Below are 19,528 nucleotides of genomic sequence, written 5' to 3' on the forward strand. Positions count from 1 at the left end.
GTTGTTAACCAATGTCATAAAACAATATGTGTACTACTGTTTCATGAGAAACTGTTTGTTCTGTAAGCCTTCACCTGAAGTACAATAAAAATTAAAAAAAAAAGAAAGCTGAACAGAATATTTCAAAGGGCAGCTTGAGAAGACAAAATATTATAATGAAATGTGCAAAGACCAGGAGTTAGAAAACCAAAAGGGAAGAATATGCTTGGCTTTTCTCAAGCTGAGAGAACTGAAGAAAAAATTGAAGCCTTGAGTTGCAATCTTGAGGGATTCTATGGGCAAAATATTGAACAATGTATTAACCATCGAAAGCAGATGGAAGGAATACACAGAGTCACTGTGCCAAAAAAATTGGTCAGCGTTCAACCATTTCAGGAGGTAGCATATGATCAAGAACCGATGGTACTGAAGGAAGAAGTCTAAGCTGCACTGAAGGCATTGGCAAAAAACGAGACTCCAAGAATTGACGGAATAGCAACTGAGATGTTTCAACAAACGGATGCAATGCTGGAATCAGTCGTCTATGCCAAGAAATTTGGAAGACAGCTACCTGGCCAACCAACTGGAAGAGATCTATGTTTGTGCCCATCCCAAAGAAAGGCGATCCGACGGAGTATGGAAATTATAGGACAACATCATTAATATCACGCACAAGTAAAATTTTACTGAAGACAATTCAAAAACGGTTGCAGGGAACTGGCGGAAATTCAAGCGGGATTCAGAAGCGGACGTGGAATGGGGGATATCATTGCTGATGCAGATGGATCATGGCTGAAAGCAGAGAATACCAGAAAGATGTTTACCTGTGGATCCGTAGTCAATACCAATGGAAGCAGCAGTCAAGAAATCAAACAATGTCTTGCATTAGGCAAATCTGCTGCAAAAGACCTCTTTAAAATGTGAAAAAGTAGAAATGTCACTTTGAGGACTAAGGTTCGCCTGAACCAAGCCATGGTATTTTCAGTCGCCTCATATGCATGTGGAAGCTGGACAATGAATGAGGAAGATCAAAGAAGAATTGATTCATTTGAATTATGGTGTTGGCAAAGAATATTGAATATACCATGGACTGCCAGAAAAATGAATGAATGTGCTTTAGAAGTACAGCCAGATTGCTCCTTAGAGGGGAAGATGGTGAGACTTTGTCTCACGTATTTTGGACGTGTTATCAGGAGGGATCAGTCCCTGGAGAAGGACATCATGCTTGGTAAAGTGAGGGTCAGTGAAAGAGAAGACCCTCAACCAGATGAATTGACACAGTGGCTGCAACAGTGGGCTCAAACATAGCAACGATGGTGAGGATTGCACAGGACTAGGCAGTGTTCTGTTGTGCGTAGGGTCGCTATGATTCAGAACCAACTTGACAGCGCCTAACAACAACAACATAGACACTGAGAAGCTCAGGTTTAAGAATTCCTGCTGTGGAGTCCCTGCGCAATTTGAGGCTGATGCAGAAAGATCATTTAGTAAGAAAAATTATTTTGTTACGTGCTTCTCTGTTTTATTTGTATCTATACCTCCACCTTGTTTGCATAAAGAATTTAAGGGATGTTATAATATTTGGTACTTTTTCTTAAACAAACCTCCCAGATTAGAGTCACAGATTAGATGGAATTTTATGCTGATTCTCGTTGAGGTACACCAGTATTTTTTAATTTAACAAACCTTTCTTCATGTGTTGAATGCGTACTTTGTTCCTGTGTTAAATACATGCAATAGAGCTGAAAGACCATGGCTTATATAAAAGTCATGCAAACTTGGTTTAGTTACAGAATGGCAATATAGGTCATTATCAAAATGGTCTCCCTCCATGGTCTTGGATTAAAAGTCATGATGTCAAGAAGAATGAGGGAGCCTTTGATTCATTTTATAAAGGAATTGTTTAAAACCTATCATTGGTAATTAGTACATTTGTATTTCCTGTGGGAGCAGTATTACAATTCATGGGATCATCTAGAGCAGTGACCTAATATTTAACTTAATTATCCTTTGCCCCTTAGGAGGAAGAAGATGAAGCAAGTGATGAAGGAAAAGAGCAAGACAGTGATGAGAGTGATGATGACTCTGATTAAACCTCAGAGAGACTATTGCCATCTCCTCCCCATCTCTACCAGCCTCTTAGCATTTTGTGTTCAGGGTTCAAAATCTGCTATCTGCCTTTTTAACTGGAAGCGTCCTTTTTATCCTTAAAGAGGGGGCTTTATCTAATCAACTTAATTGTGGATTTCATAGATTGTCTAACACCACCAAAGACCCTGGCTCAGAATTCCAGTGTACCGTTACTTACTGGTTTGGGTGAGTATGGCAGTGCTGTGCTGCTGAGTAAAAACTCTGTTTAGTGAAGTCTGAGTCTTATAATTCTGGGTTTTGGGAGCTAGTTTCAAAACTCTTTGATTTATTCTATGATTTAAGCCCATACCATTTTTACAAATAAATTCCCTTTTAAGTTCTGCCTCAGCTACCTCATTCCTCCTACTGGCTTTCCTTCATCATTCAAGGATTAGATGGGATTAAATTGGGGTTTGTGCAGAGAAATAATGGAGACTAGTACCAACAAATCACTTCTACGCATTAAAATCGTGTGTTTCCTATTATGAAGACCATCTTTGAAATGAGATCTCTGTGATTGTTCTGGAGGAGTTACTTGAATTTGTCAATGCCCAGAGGAAGTCAAAAAGCAATATTTTCACTGCTTGGTTTTTGTTTTTGCCATGGTGTTAATATAAGACGGGGAAAAAAGACAGCATCAAACTCATGATGACTTTGTGTATATACAAGGTTTATTTCCACATTATTCTGAGTTATACCAATAATCTGTAGTTATAAGAATGTTACAGAATTATTTGTAGGTTATTAAAAATAGAACATTAGGAGTTCACTTCAGCTACAGCGGGGAACTCTGTCTTCTGCTAGAAAGCCCAGTTGCAGTGCTGCTACCAAATTCTTTCTTGCCAAGCTGTAAATATTGTTAAATATTTCTTAATATTTCTACCCACATTTGTACTATCCAATGGTATAAGGGTATGACTTGTTAGGTGTTTCTCTTCCTGGTGGGAGGAGGTATTTAATTTTTATTTTTTAAAAATAATCCTGGACTCACGTTAGATTTTTGACCCCTTCATCCTCTGGTATATAGAAATCCATACGTCCCCTTCCCTGATAGCCCTTTGTTCCCCAGCTGATTGTGGTCTTTCGTGTTTTAAGTGAAATCACACTAGGCGCATTGGTTTATGTGGTTTGTTTAATGGCTCTTTATCACATGTACATGTCAGTGCTAGTTTGACTTTCTTTTAAATGGTTGTTCAACTTTACAGGGGAGATGTTCTCTCTTGCTCTATGTCACTGGCCTTTTTTTGGAGGGAAGGGGCTTCTGAATTGTCACTGCTTGACAGCAAAGCAAGTGGCTGGGGTGGTGCCACGGTTCTGTTTACGTGGACAGGTTCTGTAAGCTTCCGGCACATACCAAAGGAACTGGGAATCAGACAGAAACCCTTTACTTGGAGTGTTGCAAGGCAAAGGTGCACTTCTTGTATGTTGCATACAACAAGAGGATAGAGCGCAGCATCTGTTTGCACATAGTCACTGTCATCTGAATCTGAGGCTCCTTAAGTCCAGTGGGCCACTGGTGCTCCCGACTGATGATTTTGCAAAAGGCTGACTTGTCTGAAACTCTGAAGGTCCCAGTCCACTTTGGCGGCTGAGCTGTAATGACCCTGCCAAAGACAGAATCTACGCCACTGAGGCGGACAGGCTGGGGCTTCCTGACCAGCCCTTTCTTGTTGTTCATGGTTTGGAGCTCTGACGTGTGGCAGGGTAACTTGGGACTCACTCCAGTTTCCAGAAATGGGCTGTCTAGGACTAGCGTGACCTCTTGAAAGCACAGCTGCACTTCAAGGTCAGAAGGGGTGTGTGGGAAGCAGGGGGATGCCCTAAAGGGGTGTTTGGAAGAAGGTGTAGGTGTCGTGTGCCGCAGCCATTGAAAGCTCTCATCCAGTGGGGTCCATGGTGACCAGAGCTGGTATCCCGCCATTGAAAATCCTAAAGGAGAGGAATCAGAACATGGAATTTCCCTGGCATGCTTTTGGTGGGGGCATGGCTGTTCAAATTCGTATCTCTGCCTCATTAATGACTTAAACTTACTCTGTAGTTCCCATGAACAGATTCCAACAGGTGTTGGAGTGTTAGTAATTCTATAAAAGACAGTAGGGGATGGTAGCTAGTGTTGAATCTAGCAACTGCTGTGTGTGCTAACACTTTATTAAACCTTATCACAAGCCTCTGAAGGTAGGTTTAACCCATTTTACAGATTAGGAAGTGGATTTGTCTGAACTGGACTATCCCAGTCCATCTTTAGGACCTCTGCTGTGTTGATAACGGCTAAAGAGTCAACTCCTCTGAGGTGGCAGAGGCTGCTGGAACTTCAGGATAAAACATTATTTGTGGTTAGAAGCTTAGAAAGACCATGTCTTACCAAATATTTATAACTCTAAATCCCATGTACTTTTCTTTACACCATTGATTCTCGAAGTATGATCCCTGGACTAGTAGCTTCAGCACCATCTGGGAATTTGTCAGATACATGCAAATTATTGGGCTCCACCTCAGACTTACCGATTCTAGAAACTCTGCCGATTCTAGAAACTCTGCCATTCTAGAAACTCTGCCGATTCTAGAAACTCTGCCGGTGGGAGCTCAGCAATATGCGTTTAAATAAGCACCCCAGGGGATGTACCTTATAGTTTGAGAACTTCTTATGCTTCCCCTTTTGAGGAATTCAAGCTTTCACCATTCTTAATTATGGAGACAGCCTCTTCTTGGCCCTACATCCTCAGTGTTTCCTGACACAGAGAGTAGCTCTCTTTCAGAGCCCTGGCCTACCTATGTACAGGCTCAGAGAAATTACACCGGGCTGGGAGGAAAAAAAGTTTCCAAGGCCAGTCTACAACATTTTAAAGATTTTTCCAGTTTTTCTAAGTATGTCTTTTTCTCATCTAGGAGAGACCCACCATGTGGTTAAGACCTTGATTTTTTTTCCCCCTCCTTTGGAGATAACTCTTTAAGGGCTGGGAAGATATTGCTAACTCAAAAATTTTGCCAGTAGAATTTGGATTTCCGATCATTATACTTCGAAAGTGCCAGTATATAAAGAGTTTTTCTGAATTCAGAAGAAGCTAACATTTTGAGCACCTACCTATATGTTAAGAGGCATAGTAGATCCCTTTTCTTTCCAGCCAAGTGTATTCCTCTGCCCCTTCTCTGTTCTCCCACAAAAGCCAACAGCAGCAGATCTGATCCCATCCCATCCAGTAATTGCCCTGGAAGTGCTATGAAAAGTGGACACCTCGACCATAGTTTGTGACACGAACTATTGATTTTTAGTTTTGAAAGAACTGTTGGTGACATTTCAGACCAGAAGACCTGCTCTTGACAATGCTTAATATAAAGGAGGTTTGTTGATTTCCTCCAACTAGTAGGGTTCTCATAATCTGTGCAGGCCCTTTGTACATACTAAGTGTTCAAATATCTGGGCTGCCTTAGGATGAGAAACACTGACACCCAAGGGACAGCCTGGAAAGTCTTCTGATGCTTGATATCATGACCCTAAGAGCATATATCCAAGATCAGGGCTACTCTGGTACAACTCCTCTGGGCATATGATGAAAAAAAGATAATCCCAGGATCCTTTTCCTTATTCATTTCTTATGATAAAATAGAACCAGAGGTGAAAGGTTTTGTCAAAGGTCAAACCTAGGATGTGTAGCAGAACCAGCAGGGGATGAGAGGACTCCTGACTTCAAATCTTTCTACCACTTCACACAAGGTTTAGATAAAGGTGGTTCACCCCCACTGCCCCTTGGAGATCGCTATCATCCACTCCAGGAGGGTTGAACCTAGGAAGTCTGTTCAGGCTGCTCTAGTAGCCCCCAGCTGGGAGACTCCTGTTTCTCCCGGGCGAACAGGCTTCCCCCTTCATACCCTCCTCTAATTCCAAGGAGCCCCTGGAATTTCCCCACCTGGGAAATAGGAAGGCAGCAGCCAAAGTGCAGCTGAGGTTCTCGTGAACTGCGATCCAGAGGGTCTGGAGCTGCCCGGGTTTGGGAGGCTCCCCCCCCCAGCCAGAAGAAAGAGCTTGTCTCCCGGGGTCCCTACCCGGAGGCGGGGCCCAGAGGGCTCTGGCCAAGGCGGAGGTGGCTGTGGGAGCCCGGGCCCGGTCCCACCATCCGGGCCGGGGGCTCACCTGCTGAACTCCGCGGGCCCCACGCTCCAGAGTGGCGGCCGCTGTACCCGAGCCGCATCTTTTCTCCACCGGGCGCCTGGCAACCGCCTTTGTGACCCAGGATCTCGGAGAAGCCCGAGCCGCAGGGGCGGGGGGGTTGGGGGGTGGGTGCTCGAGGCGCCCCTGCTGTGAGGCGTCAGGGTTGGACTCTCTACCCCACCTCCTTAAAAAGCCGGTTCTGAGACTCGTTCTTCAGGAGGGTGGATTCGAATCCCGTCTTCCTCTCTCCTCTCCCCACTCTCCCAGTCTTACCTGTGTGTGTTTTCATCAAGTCTCAACCTCAGCATCCAGCACCCGTTCCAACACCTGGAACAGAGGCCGGACACACCCACTTCAGAGACACTGGTCAGGAACGTGCATAAACGTCCTGGGACCTGTAGTTAATAAAAGTTAGTGTCTAATTACACCCAGTTCATTGAGTGTTCAGGTGGAATTACCTAGATCCCTGAAGGCCTTTATTGCTGTATTTTGGAATGATCCCATTGCAAGGAAACAATTTATAAATGCTAGGACTGTCAAGAGCAAAAAAAAAGATACATCTTTCCTTGATTTTCTGACTGAAAGTTAAATCTCAAAACTGTCCCATCCTTATAATGCTGAAAAACTGACACCTTCACCTTAAGGCGTGATTTGACAGCTCTGTAAGCATCATGTCAAAAAACTACCCTGGATCACTGAGGGAAAAGAGGATGTCTGTCCGGTTCACCCCCTATCCCCTGTGCCCGGCTATCAGGTGCCTGTAGTGTGCTGTAAGGATTTGTGGGAGGAATTGACTAATGGCCCACCTGTTCTTCCATCATACACCCAAAAGTCACCCTTGCACTTTTCAAGAGGTAGAAGACGGCACAATAAGAGCTGTCACCTTTTGCTTGGCTCTTTGGGTGAAGCTGGAGGGGAGGGACTAGGGACGTGGGGATGGGATCAGGCCAAGATCTTGTTCTGGAAGATAGTCTTGAGGGACTCGTGAAGGAGGCCCACAGTCAGACGCCCACTGTGCGTGTGTATGTGCCCTGTGGAAGGAGAGGCAAGGGAAGAGAATGATGAGACTTGGAAGGGATACAAGTGATTTTTGAATTATAAACCTTTTTTTCCAGTAAGTTTACTTTTATTTTCCCCTTAAATAAAATCAGCACCTATTATTTTAAAAAGTTAACAAAACAATAATAGTTTTTATTGCAGTTTTTTTTTTTAAATGTAAGTCCCCAAAGCAAAATTGTATGATTAAAAATTGTTGGACAGATACAAGTGTATTTAATTTTCTGCTCTCTGCATAAATGTAAACTGACCTTGAGTACGTGATTTGTGAGGTGTCTGGCACGATTTTTAGCGTGTTACTTATCCTTACTCCATAATCCTCCCGATAGTCCTAACCCATCAATGTTGCTATCCTCGTATTACACGTGAAGAAACCAAAATTCAGAGGGATGAAATGATTCATCTCTGGTAGATTTGGGATTTGAAACCTAGATGGCCTGCCTTTAATTGATAAGTAGGTCTGTCTGACTTCTTTGTGACATGGGAGCAAAAAATTACATCAATAGCATCACTTATAAAGTAGGGCCTCAAATAGGAAGACTGTGTATACACCCAGGGCTCCCTAGTTGTCAATATCTACTTATTTTAGAAATCATTTATGTGAATATGTAGAAGAGCTCAGACAGACCTGTTTTCAGAGTGGCCAAGTAAAAAGATAACAGAGTATGGAATCAGCTGGTTAAGGTCAACCACTTAAAAGGCTGTGTGACCCTAAACTTCAATTTTCTCATCTGTAAAAGGGTGGTAATGTAATCTCTTCCTGACTTCCTCCCACAGGGTTTGTGAGGGCCCAGCAAGGTAATAACTGCCAAGCATTTTTATGAACTATAAAATCTTCTACCAGAATAAAGAACTGTTAGAAATGTTTTCTTCTCAACTACTGCTAAAAGTAATCTGACTTTTCACATTTTTTATAAAAGGCATTTACTGAACAAACCAGATTGTAAATATTCCCCCAAACCAAATAAAATTGCTCATAATTCTACCTTAACAAATCAGATATTGACATTTTTGGTATATCCTTGTTGTTGTCAAGCAGACATTTTTTACATAGTTTCAGTTTTAAAAAATTGTATTGTTTTCTTGATATAGTCTTCATAATTAGCATTTAAATGACTGCACAATATTCCCTTAAGTGGCTATACCATTGTTTAGCCATTCCTCAGTTGTTGGAGATTTAGTGTTTTTTAATAGATTATGCTATAAAGAGTATCTTTGTGTTTAAAAGATTTTTTTCAATGCTTCTTAATGAAATTAGGTCAAGTAGTTTGAATTTTTTTTTTTTTTTTTTTTTACAGCTTTTTCTATCAATTAAAAAAGTTCCTTCTGAAAGGACTGTGCCAGTTTACAGTGTGGCCAGTTATTTATGAGTCTACCAATTTCACCACAGCCTCTCCATCACTAGGTAGTATCGTTTGCTCATTTGATAAATGCAGGTGAAACATCATGCTGCGTTGTTGAAAGGCATTTTTTTTTTTAATGACATATTTAGTGAAGTTTAATCTGTTGTGCCCATCTTAATGCTGACGCAGACTGCAAAACCTCAGCCTGGAGCAGCTGAGGAAGAGGCGACTTAAGCCCACGCACCTCCTAACGACCATTACGACCAGTGGCTGGGGGCTGGAGGGCTCTTAGCGCGTGCTCTCTCCATTCTCCCCGCCAGCATTAGGGAAATCTCTTTGCACTAGAGTGGGAGAAGAACAAAAACGCAAGCGAAGACTTGACGTTGCGCAGGCGCGCTACAATGCTCGTGGAGTTCCTGGGTCCCAGGGAATGGGTGTGGTCTGGCGGCGCAGGCGCACTGGCGGCCTGTAGGGTCGGGGCGCCTGCGCAGTCGCTCTTCTTCAGGCGGCGGCCATGGCGGGACAAGAGGATCCGGTGCAGCGGGAGATTCACCAGGACTGGGCGAACCGGGAGTACATTGAGGTTATCACCAGCAGCATCAAGAAAATCGCGGACTTTCTCAACTCGTTCGGTCAGCGGGCGAGAAGGGGGAGGCAGGGAGGAGGGAGGTCTTTGAGGCGGTTTGGCCAGGGCGCTGAGAAGATTGGTCGGGCCTCTCCGGGAGCCCTCGGTTCTTGCTCTTTCTCGCTTCCTCCTTCAGGCCCCACCTTCCCTCTCTCACCGGGACCCACAGGCTCCTTTAGGCAGTTTCTGTGGGGTTATCCTGCCTTAAGCTGAGCTCATCGGCCTTATTGCATTCACCCTGGGTGCATTAATAAGTCCTTCCTTTTCCCAGGCACGTCTCTCAGGCAGCCTCATCCACCCTCTGCGTCTTTTCTCCTCACTAGTCTCCCGGCCCCTATGGGCTCCGCTTCCTATCCAGCCCCGACTTGGCACTCAGAGTGCGCCTCCCAAAACGCAGCCATGACTCCGTCATTGCCCAGCTTAAAGACTCTTGATGTTCCCCTTCTCTTTCAGAATCAAGTTGGAACCTCTTAGCTCCTTGTATGTCTTTTCCTGCATACCTTTCAGCTACTCTCCTGTCCATTCCTTCCTGTCTGCCGTGTATACTGTGCTGAGAGTGGTAGGAAATGAGATCAGAGAGGTAGGTAAGGTCCAGGTCGTGTTATTAGTTGCCATCAAGTCGATTCCGACTCATGCATTGGAAATCTCTGTATTGCTAGTATAGAGTAGGTGTTCTTTTTGCTTCTACGCTGTTCCTCAGAACTAACATTGGGAGGTGCCTTGAGCATAGAGACAGCGTCACCAGAACCTTTCCCAGGAATGTTCTGCTTGTGACAGTCTTAAATTATTTCTGCATGTTTAGTATCCTTTGGAGAGCAGGCCTGTAACAGAGAATCCTACCCCATGTTCTCCAAGTGTTTCTTTCAGAGAATTTGGCATTGGGTAGACTTTCTAATTACATAAGGTGTGGGGATGACATGTAGTTTTCTTTTTCCAGCTAGTGTGCTTTGGTTCCATTAATTCAACAAGATTAAGGAATTAAGATTAAGTAGGGAAAACTGATGTATAGATAAAATATTTTAAAATGAATTATTTTCTAGGTGAATGGCTGATAAGTCGTAAGGAGTATAAAAGTGATAGAGCAAGAGCTGTGTCAGAAAGCATCAGCAAGAGAAACTAGATCTCAGTGCAAAGCTCTGTCTCAGATACTGTGGGGGACCCAGAATAGGAATGAATTCTGCGATCAAGAATTGCCCCATAGGGCTTTCAAAGCTGTAAGTCTTTTTGGAAGCAGACTGCCACGTCTTTCTCCCACAAAGCGTCTGGTGGGTTTGAACCATCGACCTTTTGGTTAGCAGCTAAGCGTTCTAACTGCTGCACCACCGGGGCTCCTTAACTGAGGAAATAGACACCCAGAATTCTAATTTAGGAGCCAGAAGAAATGGCTTCCCTTAGTTTAGGCCATTATCCTCCCTTAAAGTGATGGTAATGGCCTAATGTTTGGAGTAATTTTTAGGTTTTTGTAGATTTTAGAAAATGAACTAAGTCCTTTTATAGAAAGCACAGTTAATTACAAGTAAGGAAGAACAGTTAGGAAGCAAGATTAAAAATTAAAGTGATTGATTTAGAAATTTGGAAATTAGGTGTAACTGAAGCAAGTTCCTGAACAGTGACAATATCATGACACAAGGGTTTAGACAAAGGCCAAGAAACAGGATGACTCATAAGGATAGACTTGAGTACATTGTCTTGGCATTGGATGATTCAGTATGATAGTGTGTGGGATATATTTTTCCCTTTCTAAGCCGTTAGCATGCCTTGTCAGTTCCGATATTAATTTGCAAGACTTGTGTTCATAATATGATTTGGTGGTGCAGAAATTCAATAGGAGTTTATTTGAGGGAGCATCTAGAGCTGTTTGAAAATGACAGCAATCTTTCAATTCTCACTCTGACCACAGAGTGTCTGTGGAGGCCATGTGCTTTGGAGAGGGAACTGGTTTTCCAAGATAGATAATGACTTTTTTTTTTTTTTTTTAAATATTTTATTGTGTTTTAGGTGATAGTTTACACAGCAAATTAGGTTCCCATTTAACAATTTTTATACAGATAGTTCCATGACATTGTTTACATTTTTTACAGTGTGTCAGCATTCTCATTATTTCCATTCTTTTAGTTCTGCTTCCATAAGTCTAGCTTCTCTGCCCTTTCTTACCTTCTCATCTTTGTTTTACGGTAAATGTTGACTGCTTGGTCAACATTGATTATTTAAGGGAGCACATTCCTCACGGGTGGTATTGTTTATTTTATAAGCCAATCTATTATTTGGATGAAAGGTGACCAGTGGTAGTGGCTTCAGTTCCGAGTTCAAAGGATAGTTTAGGGTGATAGTCTCAGAAGTTCCTCTAGTCCCTGTTGATCCAATAAGTCTGGCCTTATTTTAGGAATTTGAGCTTCATTCTACATTTTTCTCCCCTCCTGTCTGGGACCTTCTATTGTATCCCTGGTCAGAACGGTCAGTAGTGGTAGCTGGGTACCATCTAGTTCTTGTGGTCTCAGGCTAGATGAGGCGGTAGTTTCATGTGGGCTGTTAGTCCTATGGACTAGTTTCTTCTTTGAGTCTTTGGTTTTCCTTTATTCTTGTTTGTTCCAGATGAGTCAAGACCAATAGTTGTATCTTTAATTGCTGCTTGCAAGCTTTTAAGACCCCAGATGCTACTCACCAAACTAAGATGTAAAACATTATCTTTATGAACCATTGTATGCCAGTTGACCAAGTTATCCAATGAGACTATGGTCCCAAGCCTTCAACCCCAGTAAACCAATCCCGTGAGGTGTTTGAATATGTCTAGGAGGTCTCGGTAACTGTACCGTCTGTGTGCTTTATTATATATATATGCAGCGCACATAAACATATCTACATATGCCTACAGATACACCTATACATGCACACCCATATACTCACATGTGCCTTCCTATACACATATGCATACATATCTACCTATGTAACCACACACATTATTTTTTTGGTTGTTGTTACTGTTGTGGCAAAATTGTACGTTATAGCACTTACCAAAATCTTGTGTACTTCTTAGTGTCTTCCTTTACCTTGGACAGGTTGTGCAGACTTCACCCATATTGGGTATTGCCTTTCCTGTCACCAAAAATGACAAGTATCTACTATCTAGAAAGTGATTCCCCCTCCCTCCCCTTCTCATCCTTGGTAACCATCAAAGAACTTTCTGTGTGTATGCCTATTCTTGACTTTCTATATAAGTGAGACTGTATAATATTTGTCCTTTTGTGATTGACTTATTTCACTCAGCATAATATCCTCCAGATTCATCCACGTTATAAGACGTTTCATGGGTTTTTTCCATCTTTTTGCTATTGTGAATAATGCTGTAGTGAGCATAGGTATGCATACGTGCTAATGACTTTCTGAATAGCTCTTTCCCTGGGGTTGCAGCTGGTGAGAGTAGAGTCACAATCTCTTTATGGTTTTCTCTTTCAGAGTTGGAGGACCAACTGAACCTGAGGACACACAGATCATAATGCAGTGACAACACCCTAACACTAGGCCTGTTCTGTACTTTGGACTTGGTGAAGTTTCTAAAAATAGATTGTCACAGATTATAGCTTTTTACTTTTATTTATTTATTTATTTATTTATGCCTGTTTATAAAGCTAATACATGCTCATTGCATAAGATTTAGAATGTGCAGGAAAGTGTAAAGAAAAAAAATAGAGAATGTGGCTGTTTAAAAATGTCAGCGTCTATACTTAGCCAACAGATAAGAGTATGTCTGTTGTGACCCCAGCTGTGTGTCATATGATGAGAGAAAGGAATAAGTAAGAGTAAATGGACACAGTACCTACTTCCAATAAATTTATAATCTTATTGGAGAAGTAACAGTTACCTGCAAAAACAATTATAAAAGCAGTGTTAATTTTTGTAGTGCCAAGGTTATGTGCAGTAAGAGAAGACGTAGAGTCATCTGGCATCTGGCATTTGTCAGCTGATGATGTATACACACCATCAAGTACCCTGACAAGGACTGGTATTTTCAGCTAAAATCTGGTGATAGCGTACACATAACTACACTCTGATTTCAGATTTGTCCAGCTGCTGAATGCTTTCCCAGTGTTTATTTGAACCAGTATGTACTTAATGGGATCTGAAATATGATCAAAGTTTCTGGAGTTGAACATTTTATATTTCTCAACTGTGCTTATACATGTAAGCCAGTAGCATAGTGTTGTTCTTGGATTCAGATCCATTACCAGATTGACAGAGCTATAACAGAACAGATAGCTAAGAAGGAATCCTCTCCCTGCCACACACATGCACACATAATTTTGGCATGGTTATTTTTATGGGAAATGACAGGTTGTCAGTGATGACATTTGTTCTCTTCCTGAATAGCATACACAATGTGCGTTTGAGCTAAAAACTCAAAGAGATTTGGTCCTGTTAGGAAACCCTGACAGAAAATGGCAGTGTACCCAGGAAAAGAGGAGTGTTGAGGTGCTCATAATCAGGTTAGACCTGGGAATTAGAGGAAGCAGCACTAGCAGTTTTTAAAAAAGATTAAAAGAATGAGGAAGACTCTCCAGAATAGGCAAATTCATAGAGATGGAAAGTAGATTAGTGATTGCCAGGGGCTGAGGGGACTGGGAAGTAACTGCTCATGGGCACAAGGTTTCATTTGGGATGGTGAAAATGTTCTAAAATTAGATTCTGGTGATGGTTGCACAACTCTGTAAATATACTAAAAAACATTGAATTGTATAAGCAGATGAACTTTATGGTATGTAAATTGTATCTCAATAAAGCTGTCTAAAACAATAGTGAAGAGAAGCAATTGAATGAATGAGAAAGAATAACATGGAAACAAACAACCCTAGAAAGTGGAGGAGCTGGGTTGTAAGAAGATTTTAAGAGGTGTGGGGAATGAATTACGGCCTCAGAGTCTCAGAAGCGGAGTAGTAGGATGCGGTGGGACAGTGTGATTAGGAAGAGTACCATCCCACGCAGTGAGGAAATTGTGTCCTGAACTCAGCTCTGCTATTTGTCCCATCAGTGACCCAAGATGGGCCCTCAACTTATATAGGCCTTGGTTTCCTCGCTTGGAAAATAAGTGGACTCGATCTTTTGTTCCACTAACATAACCAGAATCATTTTTTCAGTAGACATCTACATGCCAGCTAAGATGCTAAGGTTATAAAGATTAATAAGAGGCAGTACCTGCCTTTGATTTAACTCATTCACAGTGGGGGAACATACTGTAAATAAATTATAAATTACTAGTACATAAATATCACTTGGCTTTGTAGCATGACAATTTTCCCATGTGATTAAATAGTCTTCAAACTTGTAATCTTTAATGGCTATTTTAATAGTTCCCTCGTTGTTGTCAGTTACCATGGAGTTGGCCCTGACTCATGGCAACCTTATGTAAAACAGATTGAAATTTTGCCGGTCTTGTGCCATTTTCATAATCATTGGTATAGTTCCCACATAACCTATTGCTGCTATGTCCGTTCCAACTCATGGCAACCCCATGTGTTACAGAGTAGAACTGCTCCGTAGGGTTTTCTTGGCTGTAATGTTTATGGGAGGAGATTGCCACTGGTTGGGTTCAGACCACCAACCTTTAGGTTAGTAGTCAAGCACAAACCATTTGTGCCACGATAGATAAGCCATTATTTTATCAAACTGTTCCTCTGATGATGAGCATCTAAGTTGTTTTCCATTTAACGCTATCATAAGTAATTGTGATGAGTATTCTTATTTTTTAAATCTTTATGAAAAGGGAGAGGTGACAGGCAAAAGACTGAGTTGATAAATAACTTACAGATGAGAAATTCATACATTAATGTTTATGTAAATACAGAAGAGGGAAACATATTCATCTAGCAAGACCTGTCAAGAGGTGCAATTTGAACTAAGCCTTAAAGGATGGCTGTTTATACAGGCAAGATGAGTAAGATTTGGACATGAAGTGAAAGTTGAGGCAAGGTTGGGGTGTAGGAAGATTTGTCAAAATGGATTCTGAAGTGCTTTTGCATAACAGCCAGGGAAGAGATGAAAAGAAAGATTGTTAGCTAAATATTAAAATCATTGAGTGGGAGAGTGTCTTGGAGAGCAGATATTTAGACTTAAAAAGTGAAGGTTATTGAGAGATGACTGAAAAGCAGTGTTGGAGGAGGTAGTAGGAAACAATTAGCCTGCCTAGGTACCTTTTTCTCCTGTATGTTGAGAGTAGTTGGAGAAAGAGTAGTCAGGTTGTCTCTGATAGAGAAGTTTGCAGACGAAAAGATGTTTTTAGAGGATATCTAGGTTTCATTTTGGGTGAGAAGATGGGAAGAGGTAGAGGAAGACAGGAAATTTTGACTTTTTCGCAGATGGAATGTGGGTTCCACAGGGTGTTTGATGTTCTCTTGCTGTAAAATGGCTTCACAGATGCTGATAAAACATTAAGTGCCCTCCTAGAGCAACAGTAATGGTATGCGTGGCTTCTCTGAGCTTAGAGATCCTGACACTTGCCCCTCATCCAGTTTCTCCTGCTTTCTTGGCCTCTCCCTTTTCCTCTCTATTGAGATTATTTTCTTCCTCTTGTTACTTCCTCTGCCTTGAACTCTTAGTTTGCCTAGTAGCAAATGGCCATCTGCAGAGTCTTGGTGTATTAGTTTTCTATTGCTGCCATGGCAGATTACCACAGATGTAGCAGTTAAACAACATACATTTAATATCTTACAGTTCTGTAGGTTAGAAGTCTGACACTGGTTCTTAAAGTGGGCTAAATTGAAGGTGTCGACAGGACTGCATTAGTTTCTGAAGTCTCTAGGGGAGAATCTGTTCCTTACTCATTGTTGGCAGAATTTGGTTTCTTGCAGTTGTAGGACTGAAGTCCTGTTTCCTTGCCGGCTGTCAGCTGAGGTCCATTCCCAGCTCCTAAAGGTCATCCCCATTCCTTGGCTCATGGCCCCCTTTCACCATCTTCAAAGCCAACAGTGGCAGGTTAAGTCCCTCTCATACTTTGAATCTTTTCTCCTTATTCCATGTCTCTAATCCCCTTCCACTTTTAAGGACATAAGGTACATATTCACAGGTTCCTGAGATTAGGGCAGAGACATCTTCAAGGAGGCTGTTACCTGCCTGCCACACTTGGTAAAAGGTTCAGCAGATCCACTGTAAGCAGTGTTTCTAAAACACCTCTGACTCTTCTCCCCTCTCCCCTACTTTGTTCATCCCCCCTCTCCCATCTGTACTCTGCACAATGTATTATTTCCTCTTTTTCGGCTTAGTGGGTTTGTGTATCTGTGTTTTGAGGTGACATTAATCCTGAACAGCAGTCTCCTTTTACCAGATATGTCTTGTCGTTCAAGACTGGCAACGCTAAACGAGAAATTGACAGCCCTTGAACGGAGAATAGAGTACATTGAAGCCCGGGTGAGTATGATGGGCAAGGAGCTTCCTCAGGCTAGGCAAGGCCTGTCCCAGGGATAATGCACATTTCCACTTATTGCTGAAGCAACCCTGAAGGTAGATAGTACATGTGAAAATAGGCTTAGAGAAATAAAGCACCTTGCCTGAATTTAAACCAGGTCTGTGACTCCAAAGCAGTGTTCTTTTCTACCACTCCCCACTGCCTGCCTAGGATCTAAAATGTGGTTATTTTAGACCCCTGTGATCCTTTTGAGGGCCCTGGTGGTGCAGTGGTTAAGAGCTCGGTTGCTACCCAAAAGGTTGGCAGTTCGAGTCCATCAGCCATGCCTTGGAAACCCTATGGGGCAGTTCTACTCTGTTCTGTAGGGTCGCTATGAGTCGGAATTGACTTCATGACAACGAGTTTGCTTTTTGTTTTAATCCTTTGAATTTATCTAAATGTCCATTTTCCTTTGACAGGTGACAAAAGGTGAGACTCTCACCTAGAGCTGTGCCATGATGCTGCTGGGAAGTTGCTTTACAGAACACAGGCCCACGTGGGAAAGGCCCAGCAGCCTTCAGCACCTTCTCTCCTTACAGAGCAACAGGGCTTATTCTCGATTTTCTTTTTTCAAAAGTGTGGCCTTTGGGCTCTGCCATGTACATCTGGGGTTATGATGTGGCATGTGGGGAGAAGTCCGGGGGACTCTTGGAGACATTAGACACTTAACTTTTTCAGTGACATTTTATAGAACTACTTGTCATTGTATTTGAGGCGCTCAGAGCCAAAAGCCTGGGACTCTTTGTGAGGTCCTCCCCACTTCTCTGTCTCTTTCTCTCAGACTTTCCTTACAGCTCTCCATGCCTCTGCACTGTTTCTGTAAACAGTCTTGTCTCCTCCCCATCTTTGGTGGTGAGTGGGGACAGTCCCGGCTGAGACACTCATGCCCTGGCAAGGTGGCTGCCAGAGAGTGTTGTTGCTAACCTGCCGGCTTCTTGTCCTTTTGGGGAGGTCAAGGCGAGGCCCCCACTTGGCTTGAAGGGACATTTTCAGAGTTTTCTTTCTGTCACCTGGGGTGTCTTTGCCTCACGTATTTCCCTAATAAACTCCTCAACCTTCTCTGACTGCTGTGATTGTGGTGGGGAGAGGAGCTAAAGATGGGGCTCACCTATTCCACAGAAATGTGATGTACGGGATTATTCTAACATCAAACTTTCAGATGTAGCTGTTCGATTTGAAGCCTAAGTGGCTCACCAGCCTGAGCCCCCATGTTTAAACTTCCAGCTGCCTAATTCATCTTGGGAATCATTTGGTCACTCAGCAGATACTTGTCAAGTGCTTACTGTGTAGGCACTTTAAACTCTAATAAAAGATACAGAATTGAATCCGACATGGTGCTTACAGTCTTTTGAAGTACCAGCATTGACACAGTTTAACCACAATAGAGGACAGACTGTTAGTTGGTAAGATACAAGCCAAATTGTGCACTCCTTTGGTAAGCATATAGTTTAATCAGCAAAATCTAAAACTTTTTATGCTTGCATTCAAAGCTTACTGCAAACTTGTGCCAACCTACTTCTTCAGGCTTATCCCCTGTACAAAATCTCCATTTTAGTCACACAGAAGTCACTGTGCTCAGTATACAATAATTCTCCCTATTCAGATTGTATTTGCTGCTCAAAGCCTAGCTCAAGTCACGCCTCCCCCAGAAAGTGTTCCTGGACCGTACTTTTTTATTCAGTACTACTCTTGTCTTTTTCTCAGTCCCTTCCATCCTGTCATACTCTGGGTTTGCTCATGTTATGAATTATGACTTGAACATGTTATGAATAGGATCATGTTATGGATCCTAGAATATACAGCTTTTCATTTTCCTGTACTGCTCAGCTCGGTGTCTTGCATAAATACCAGTTGACCTGACTTGTAGAGCTCAGGCTGCTTTGTACTGTCACAGCTTTTCAGAACCACTGCTTAGACCTTTGGAAGGCCATTCTAAATAATGCCTTCATTTAAAAATAGGATATTACAATGGAGATAAACCTTTGACATCCTTTACTTGTAGTAAGTGCTGTTTTGAACATTATTGAGTTCATCTTTAGTGCTTTTACAATCACTTGAATTCGTTGTTGTATAATACCTCCCCTGCCCTTTGCGCAGTGAGGAAATAAGTACTTCTGAAGTTCAAGTTTTAGGTTATCTGATGCTTTGCAGTCAATTTAACAGACATTTATTGTATTCCTGCTATATGCAAGGACTATAACATGAGAGAGTAATAGGGGTGGAAGTGATAACGTAAGTAGGCAGGAGGAAAAGTGCTTCTTGAGATTACATGTGAAAATGCTCAATAAATGTTTATGGTCCTAAAGATGTTAATCTGATAATTTATTGGTATCAAAGTAATGAGTGTTTCTAAAGCTAGTGGCCTAAATACCATATTGCAAAGAGTTACAAAGAGAGCAACAGGTCTCATTTGGTGTGGAACGCTAGTGAACCCAGCCTCCTTTGTCTTAACGTGGTACCTTAAGGTGTCAGAGTGCTTTCCTTTGTTATTGCCCTCTTTTTCAGAGAAGACCCTGGCGCTCTCAAGGATAAATAGCTAGTGTCTATAATTTATTGAGTATTATAATCTGCTAAGAGCTTTACATACTTTATTTCATTTAATCCTCAAGTCCTATGAAATAGGTATTCTTATGTCTATGTAATAGGTGAAAACAAGTCCAGAGAGGCTAAAAACTTGCCCAAAGTCAAAGTAAGTGAGGTACTGGGATTTGAACCCCATTTACCTGACTATAGACTGCTCTAACCATTCTACTTCTGAATGTGGTATAACCAAATCTGAAACTTACTTTCTCATTCCTTGTCTATTTTCTCATTCC

General features: G+C 42.0%; 3 protein-coding genes across 4 annotated transcripts in view; 2 read left to right on the top strand and 1 right to left on the bottom strand.

The window, feature by feature from the left end:
* The window catches only part of FANCD2 (FA complementation group D2), a 54,707-nt gene extending 52,569 nt beyond the window's left edge, over positions 1 to 2,138 (top strand). The window contains exon 44 of the mRNA XM_023738360.1: positions 2,001 to 2,138. Coding sequence (XP_023594128.1) covers positions 2,001 to 2,072 — 72 coding nt within the window. The 3' untranslated portion in view covers positions 2,073 to 2,138. The remainder of the gene's footprint in view (positions 1 to 2,000) is intronic.
* Positions 2,139 to 3,401: 1,263 nt separating this feature from the next.
* Positions 3,402 to 6,220, bottom strand: FANCD2OS (FANCD2 opposite strand). 2 transcript variants are annotated; one of them, XM_004368319.1, is made up of 2 exons: positions 6,015 to 6,220; positions 3,402 to 4,038 (listed from the first exon to the last, which is right to left on the bottom strand). In XM_004368319.1, exon 2 carries the CDS (start codon positions 4,028 to 4,030, stop codon positions 3,494 to 3,496), a length of 537 nt encoding a protein of 178 aa, XP_004368376.1. In that variant the 5' UTR covers positions 4,031 to 4,038; positions 6,015 to 6,220; the 3' UTR covers positions 3,402 to 3,493. The 2 variants fall into 2 exon arrangements, with proteins under 2 accessions (XP_004368376.1, XP_023583715.1); XM_023727947.1 differs by lacking the exon at positions 6,015 to 6,220 and adding an exon at positions 5,200 to 5,301 and having other exon boundaries at positions 3,494 to 4,045.
* Positions 6,221 to 8,898: 2,678 nt separating this feature from the next.
* BRK1 (BRICK1 subunit of SCAR/WAVE actin nucleating complex) lies at positions 8,899 to 18,039 on the top strand. Its single transcript, XM_004368320.2, has 3 exons — positions 8,899 to 9,287; positions 16,593 to 16,675; positions 17,132 to 18,039. The coding sequence occupies exons 1-3, from the start codon at positions 9,170 to 9,172 to the stop codon at positions 17,156 to 17,158; spliced, it is 228 nt and encodes a 75-aa protein (XP_004368377.1). The 5' UTR covers positions 8,899 to 9,169; the 3' UTR covers positions 17,159 to 18,039.
* Positions 18,040 to 19,528: the final 1,489 nt, after the last annotated feature.

This window comes from Trichechus manatus, unplaced genomic scaffold, assembly GCF_000243295.1.
Source record: "Trichechus manatus latirostris isolate Lorelei unplaced genomic scaffold, TriManLat1.0 scaffold00001, whole genome shotgun sequence".
In the NCBI taxonomy this organism is placed as follows: Eukaryota; Metazoa; Chordata; class Mammalia; order Sirenia; family Trichechidae; genus Trichechus; species Trichechus manatus.